The sequence below is a fragment of the Equus caballus genome, chromosome 6 (genome assembly GCF_041296265.1).
Source record: "Equus caballus isolate H_3958 breed thoroughbred chromosome 6, TB-T2T, whole genome shotgun sequence".
NCBI classification, from domain to species: Eukaryota; Metazoa; Chordata; class Mammalia; order Perissodactyla; family Equidae; genus Equus; species Equus caballus.
The window spans coordinates 79,737,032-79,744,958 of NC_091689.1; the positions used below are offsets into that span (position 1 = coordinate 79,737,032).

Here is a 7,927-nt window from a genome sequence, read left to right on the forward strand (position 1 = left end):
CAGGGTACCAATGGAGGAATCATGAGGTATGTTGGCTGTGGGGCTGCACCTACAGCAGCCCCTTAAGAATCAGCTGGGAAGACACCCTGGTCTCTGCTCCCTGGTCAGGGGGACGACATGAGATGGCAGACTCCACAGTTCATGTCTCTCTGAAAGGGACTTTCCAGAAGCCCCTTCACTGGGTACCATCCCCTGCACACTCCCACACCTCCCTGCCCCCAGGTGAGAACCTGCCCTGTCAGGTTCTACTCCACTTTGGGAGAGGGTGGAGCCCTAACAACAACATCACCAGACAGATACTATTTTTATCCCAGCTTACACACTGGGAAACTAAGGCTGGGAGAGGCAAGGTTAGTTGTCTAAGATCTCACAGAGAGGAGTGCAGCCAATGGAAAACTAGGTCTGCCTGCAGCCAAGCCTTTGTTTCTCACTGGACACCATGCTGTCAAGCCCCACCTCACACACCACTCAGAACCCAGAGGCAGCAGCCGGCAGGGGCAGAGAACCTCAAGGGAGGGCTGCCAGACCCCTGGCACCCAGTGGGAGGAGGGGAGGACGAGATCAGACCCTAATGCCTGTCTTTTCTTTTCTTTTTTTTTTGAGGAAGATTAGCCCTGAGCTAACTACTGCCAATCCTCGTCTTTTTGCTGAGGAAGACTGGCCCTGAGCTAACATCCGTGCCCATCTTCCTCTACTTTATATGTGGGACGCCTACCACAGCATGGTATGCCACGTAGTGCCACGTCTGCACCCGGGATCCAAACCAGCGAACCCCGGGCCCCGAAGCGGAACGTGGCACTTAACCGCTGCGCCACCAGGCCAGCCCCGCCCATCGTTTCTATAGTCCAACCCCATCCAAACCACTCTCAGCCCAGGAGAGAACTGACCCCACTCATCACCTTCCCTGTCCCCTCAGAGATGGCCTTGGTCCAGGAGAAGCAACTCCTCCCTTACTAATTCTATCCAAAACCTGCTCGACCCCTGCAGACCACCACCTAGAGCTGCTTTTCAGGGATGGCACCAGGGTATGAGTCTCAGGTGTCAACCTGGGGCCAGAGATGCCAGGGCCTGGACACAGCCTACACTGCTCTCAGCCCCGCCCCCACCCTGGGGCTAAACATCACATTCCCACCTCCAGCCCTACATTATGTCTCTATTATTTCAAGGGCCTCAGGCCAAAGAGCTGTAGATTGTCGCTCATGGTGACAGAGTACAGGCTTGGGTCCTGGAGTCCTCCCTCCCTCAGCAGCACCCTCTGCCCCAGAATGGAGGTGGACCCCTGGAACTTGGCCTTCCATCACTTGTCCCTCCTCTGAGACACAGCCAGACATCTCTGTACCCAGTATCCACCCATGACCCGTAGCTACCCATGACTCACTCACCCTCGATTACCAGACCCCTTCTCATTCCCAGCCTGGTGTCCCCATGCCTACCTCCCCGACCACCCACCTGCTTCCAGAGGAAGGCGTCACCACGGTTGAGTTGCCAGGCCAAGATCAAATGCAGGGTGGAGAGGCCCAGGCCGCTGAAGACAGCTGCCCGCATGCGGATGGGTAGGAGCGTGTAGGTGATGTAGACAAAGAACACAGGGCACCAGAGGCCTACAGAGGGGCTGTGGGGGTTGGCTGCCAGGGCACCGCCGACCTGCACGGCTGCCAGGATGCCTAGCACCACGTAGCTTACCACCCACATGGAGTCCTGGCGGAAGCTGTGTCGGTTACACACCACCATAAGTGCCACAAAGAGGGCAGCGGCACAGGCCAGCAGGGCCACGTAGGCAGGCTGAGGAGGGGCAGGCGCAGCATGGAAGGCCAGCAGCACAGCTGTGAGCAGCACGAGCACCGCCATCAGCAGAGTCAGGCTGCTCTGGTTCATCTGAAAGAAGTACCGCTGGTACAGGCGCTCCAGCTTGGCTGAGCGGAACTGCTTCGACTGGAACACCTGCACCAGACGGCGCCAGCAGGATCGTCTGCTCCTGGGGGCCACATCAGGCGCCACCTCAGCCGCCCTGGCCACTGCTGCTGCCTCAGTGTCCTCAAAGGCCAGGGCCACGGCCCGCAGCCCCAGCTCCTTGCCCTTGCCTGGGCCACCCCTCCGGATGAAGGCCTCATCCTGCCAGCGGCACCGAGCGGGAGCTGCAGGGGTGGGGCTGGGTGGCTGTGCATCCTGGAGGCAGCTCATGTAGCGGGGTGCACAGAAACCACTGGTCCGTGTGCCGCGGCGTTGTCGCTTCTGCCCATTGCGTTCACCCCAGGCTGTTTTCCGTTCATCCACTTTGGGGACCAGGAGGCCACTAAACCACGACATGCTGCTGGAAGGAAAGAAATGAGATGGTATCAACACTACCATCACAGCCCAACACCACCAGTAGCTGCCGTTAACTGAGCGCCACTTCCCATTGCCACGCTTCAGACACACCATCCTCATACAACGTCTCTGAGGAAGATGATGGTATCCCCATTCAACAAGGGAGGATCAAGCCCAAGATCAAGCAGCCAGACAAGTGTGAGAACCAAGACTCTAACCCAGACCCATCTGACTCCAAAGCAGTACACTTACACATTCGCCTCTTCCCTAAAAGGCACTGATTTCTCGATGGTTACAAACTCAAGTGCCTGTGTCGAGGAGCAAAGCCACCCATGGTTCAGGAGGAGTCACACCCTGAGCATGGGGACAAGCACCACCCACACCAGTGGATTGTTGCCACGAGCATCCCAGTGGAGCCTGATCTGATTTTTCAACAGAAGCTGAACAAAGAAGACGCACATTTTAATGCAACATCTCCTGATTTTTAAACATTGGCAAGTAATTCACATTTTTCAACACTGAAAGCCAAACAGATCACGTCTATGGAATGAATTCAGCCTGTGAGCTGCCCATCGGTGACCTCTGTACAAAAGGGAATCTCTTTCCACATCCTTCCCCATCACCACTCAGTCACACTCATTACACACACACACACACACACACACACACTATGCACACTTCACCAAGCAAAATGCAACTTCTCCCTCAGGTCACAGCTTAAATGTAACTTCCTCACGGAAGACGTCCCAGCTCCCCACCCAGACTAAGTGCGACCCGTTTACCCTCTGTACCGTTCCTCCATAGTACTCATCACAATTATAATTCAATTGTCCCTAGTTTAATATGTGTTTCCACCCCCTAACTACAAATTTTGTGAGGCACCAAGTACTGAGCCGGCTCATAGCAGGGACTCAATAAATATATATTGAAAGGGTAGAAGGAAAGAAAGCTCAAGGGGATTGGTAGAGAGCAGCTAATGTGAAATAATAACTAATAACGATAATCCTATGATTCTTCCTCTCACTTGCACTTCGGTCCTCTTAGGCCCTTTGCTGTTCCCTAACACACCACGCACAGGCCAGCCTAGGACTTTGCCGCCTGCTGTTCCCTCTGCCTGGAACAAGAGCTCCTCCAGGTCACAGCTCAAATGTCCCCTTATCAGTGAGCTTTCCCTGGCCACTCTATTAAAATAGCAACCCCCTTCCGGGAGCTCCCTATCTCTCTTCCCAGCTTTATGCCTTATTTTTCTCCACGGCTCTTATCAGCAGCTGCCGTTCCATATATTTTTCTTATTTGTTCATTGTCTGTCTCTCCTAACTGGATGTCAACTTCATGAGGGCAAGGGTTTGGGCCTGTTTTGCTCATTGCTCTGTCTGCAGCACCACGTAGGGTCTAAATAAATGCTCACTGAGCGGATGGCTGCATGGCTGGATGGATAACACTGCCGTGGACTTTCTCTGTGCTGGAAACTTTTCGAAGTCCTTTCATATGCCTAATTCCATCTGTTCTTCACCAAAACCCTATGAAGCTGGTCGTGTGACCACCTGGGGCACAGGAGATTTGACAGAAGAAAAAAAAAGGAACCCAGGTCCACAGCCATTTTATATGGCTGATGCAGGAGGAATGAAATCAGCCCCAGAGGTCAGGTTTCCTGGAGGGAAGTGTCCTGAATTGGGGTGGGAGGACTCTACGACAACACCCTCAACGTGTCTCCCTAGCTGAGCCCAGCTCAGGAGAAGGCAAGGATGAGAGCATGTCATCCACGGATGCCTGTGCCCCCACCAGGGCCACATTCCTCCATGCCCACAGGGCACCCTGAGGGGCTCCTGTGCTTAAACCTGCAGAGCTAGCAGCTCTGACATTTGTACTCACCAGGGGACAGGGGGAGAATACCCAGCTCTTGCCCCAGGTGGCCACATGACCAGACACTCAAGCTAGACAAGCGGGGCTCCAAGCAGACGCCCAGGGGCCCAGAAAGCAGAAGGCAGACTGGGGAGCTCTCTGCACACACGAAACTCCCATCCCTGGTTCACCTTCAGGCAAGTTCTCTGGCAACCCTTCTCCTGTATCCCACTGAGCCGCACGCCCTCCAACTCCTTCACATCACCAACAGCACCATCTGGAGGGACGAAGCGGAAACCCAAGACTTCTGGTCAGGCTGGCATTTGGAAAAGGTCACCAAAGAAAGCCTGGCTCTTCAAAACACTTCATTAGAAGTATGATCTTTGGAGTGAGACCAGGTTTCAAACCATACTGTGATTATTTGCTAGCTTCATGGCCTTGGACAAGTCTCTTAACCTCCCTGCGTCACTTTCTTTATCTGTAAAATGGGAATAGTTGTGAGGTAAGAATCTAACGGTACTTGTCACATAGTAGACACTCAATAAACATTAGCTCTTCCACCCCAGACCACTTTGAACCCAAAACTCTGCCAGTGTCCACGACATAAGAAGACAGGAAAGTCATGAGCAAAAACACGCATCTCCCCAGCCAGTGAGATGCCTGGTTCTATCAGTCCCTGTGTCCTCGGCTGTCAGTCCCCACAGCTGCTGGAGACAGAGCCCAGAGTGAGCAGGTTTCCCACCCCCCTCCATGACATTTTGCTTCAGCCTCCTCCCACTTGCCGGTCCCCTGACCTGTTCTTACACCCCCACTCCCACCGGCCCAGACCTCCATTCCCAAAGGACCTGTTTCTGGCCATGTTCCCAGCCCCCTGGAAGCACATCCTAACATCTGGCTCATACCCACAGAGGAAGGGGTAGACACTGTCCAGGGGAACACATGACCCTCCCAAGAACACTGTGACCCCACAGGGGATAGCTTCAGAGCTCTGTAATTGTCCAACCAACTGTAACCATCCCACCCTGGGCTCCACTCCAGGCTCTGCCCATCTTGGAGAATTCACCAGGCTCCCAGCACTCCTGGCACCACATGCCAGGCTGGTATGGCAGGGAACAGGGGAAAGCACTGTTCAAAGCCACAAAACTTCCCTATATGGTCCCCCAACCCTCCTTGCCCGGGAACCCATCACTATGAACCACAAACCACCTCCCTCTTCCCCCGAGACAAGCTCCTGAGCCTGCGCCTCCGACCTCCTCCTCCCCTGGGTCCTGGACTCTTCGCTCTCTCTCACAGATCTGCTGTTCCAGGCACCACCGGCTCCTACAGCCAGAGCCATGTCCATTCAGCCTGGTGGACGGAGGCCCAGGGCCTCCCAGACCTCAAGTCCCTGCCAAACCCTGATCCTCCAGCCTGAGACCCAGAGTCTGAAGCAGGCCAAGGCCCAGCCCCAAGGATAGCCCTGCTGGCTGCTTCGCCCAAAGCCCTTTCCTGGCCACCTCCTGTTGTCCTTTCCCCAGGGGCCCTCTGCTTCTGCCCTCCTTGGCAAAAGGAGGCTCTAGGGGACTTTAAAAGACTTCAGAAAGTTCATGGCAGAAGGCACAGCCCAGGGAGGGCCCTCAAGTGCCAGCACCACCCACCATGCTGGGATGTGGGCCTCTATTCCTGGCCTTTCCAGATGTAGAGGAACCTGCCCAGGGAGGGCCTGTATCTGGAGGTCCAGCACAGCCTTCTCCTCTCTTCCCCAGCCCTTGGTCTCCCTAAAGACCGCAGAGGGCTCTTACCTCCACGGGCAACCATCCAACCCCCACCAGGCTCCTGCAACTCACAAGGGTACTCAGGAAAGGGGAGGGTATGGGAGAGGGGTCCCCAGGGCCTGATTCCACTTCCAGCTCTGCAGTCAGGCCCCAGAGCCCGTTCTGAATAAAGTCTGCTCCCCCTGCCCACCCTGCAGGGGGTCCTGACACCACCCCTTTCACTCACAAAGTCTAGGGGGAGGGGAGCGGGTTTCATGCAGGCAGCGGGCATAACCCCCGCCTCCCTGCCCAGGCTGCCTCCCCCTCCCCTAAATACAATCACACTGTACCCCAAACTCGGAGGGTCGCCCCACAGCCCTGCTGCAAAAACCTGGGGACAGCCCCTCCCCCAGTGCCTGCCTTTCCCCTCGTCGGAGCCAGCCGGGAACTCGCTTCGGGTGGAGGAAGGGAGGCGGGCGGAGGGCGCTCGGGTGGGGAGCCTCGAGCCCGGACCGGGAGTCCTCGAGCCCCCAGCTCCTCCCAGACCTCCGTGTGCCAGCCCCAGCGGCCTCAAGGCTCCCCCAACACCAGCGACACCACCCGTCCCCGGCTCCGCGCCCCCACAGAAGAACTCTCGGGAGCCGTGCAGTCTCCCAGCCGCCCCGCCACCGAGCGCCGGCGCCGCCACCTCGCCCAGCTCCAGGCGCCGTCTCACCTGCCGCCCGGGGTCCGCGCCTCCCCCGGGCCCCCGCCGCGCCGCCCCCGCGGGCTCCGGCCGGCCGGCCGGCCGTCCCGCGGTCCTGCTCGGTGCCCGCGCGTCCCGGCCGTCCCTCCCGCCGTCCGCAGCCCGCCCGGCCCTCGCCCCCTCCCTGCTGTCCAGCGCAGCCGCCCTCTACCCCGGATCCAGAAGTCCCCTCCCCGCCGGCTCCCGGACTCCCCGCCTTAAAGGCACAAGCTCCCTTTGTCTGGGCACCCCCTCCCCTCCCCAGACGCCCGGCCGAGTGGCCCGCTCTCCTTCCGAGGAACAGGGTAGGGGTGAGGGAGACCAAAGAATGGGCCCACTCCCTCCGCGCGCCCCCTCCTCTCCTCCAGCCGCTCCCTCCCCCAGTCTTGGGAAAACAAGCGGCTACTGTTCTGGGATCAAGACCCGGGGTGGGGGGAGGGGGGGCCGCCGTCCAGCTCCCCCTTCCCTCCACCCCCATGATGCATCCTCAAGCATTCTCCTCCCACCCTCACCCGAGGGGTCTCCAAGCGCGCCGGCCAACCCACCCTCTCGCCGCGATTACCGCCCCGCCTCGCACGCGGAGGGTCGGGGTCCCCTGGCGCTGAACCCGTGCCCGGCGCCCACTCCTCAGCCCTCCCTTTCTCCCTCCCCCGAGCCCCCACCCTGCCATTCCCGCCCTGCCTGCCACGGCCCTGCTCCCTCCCTCGGGAACTCAGTTTAATAATTAATTAAGATTTCATTCCACAAGGCGCCAGGTGTGTGCGGCCTGCTTCCCTGCACACCACTTTTTTCCTCCTCCTCCAACCCTCTGGGGCACGGCCCCGACGCGACGAGAACCTGCTGCACCCAGAGCCCAGAGGGGGACTGAGGGAAGGGGCACTCTCCACGCTGCCCACTGAACCCACTCTCTCTCTCTGGGGAGCCCCTCCCTCGCACCTGCCAACGTGCAGAGTCCGTACCCTGGCACCTCTTACCCAAAGGGTTGTGCTTCTCTGCTGAGGGTGGGGGATAACGGGGGGGGGGGGGGTGCATTGCTAAGTGCACGTACTGAGAAATTGTTTGAGACTTTTATTTATTTCCCACGTTATCAAGCACGGTGCAGCAGCCCAAGTTACCTGGGTGATGGGAAAATCACGTGGAAGCTGCTTTAAACCCTTTGAGGGTGAGAAAGATGGTGTAGCCAGAAAGGGAAAGAGGGTTAATTCCCAGGATGTAGATGAGTCTGACTTTAGAGGAGGTGCCAGTCCTCCAGATCTGGGAGAAGGGCACCTTGTCTGGCTTCCCTTGGAGGCCGCCAATGGTTCCCTCAACCAGACCTGTA

General features: G+C 58.0%; 1 protein-coding gene across 9 annotated transcripts in view; it reads right to left on the minus strand.

Moving 5' to 3' along the window:
• ADCY6 (adenylate cyclase 6) overlaps positions 1-6,737 on the minus strand; it is a 49,995-nt gene extending 43,258 nt beyond the window's left edge. For 5 of the 9 annotated variants that reach the window (XR_011440062.1, XR_002808743.2, XM_023643463.2 and 2 more), the window contains exons 1-2: positions 6,598-6,732; positions 1,450-2,311 (exon numbers count right to left, since the gene is read on the minus strand). Coding sequence is in view for 7 of the 9 variants with exons in the window: in XM_023643463.2 (XP_023499231.2) it covers positions 1,450-2,307 (858 nt within the window). In the remaining 2 variants the exon portion in view is untranslated. Of the gene's footprint in view, positions 1-1,449; positions 2,312-4,340; positions 4,427-6,597 lie in introns of all 9 variants that reach the window. The other 4 variants (XM_070271312.1, XM_005611134.4, XM_005611132.4 and 1 more) reach the window with 3 other exon arrangements.
• Positions 6,738-7,927: the final 1,190 nt, after the last annotated feature.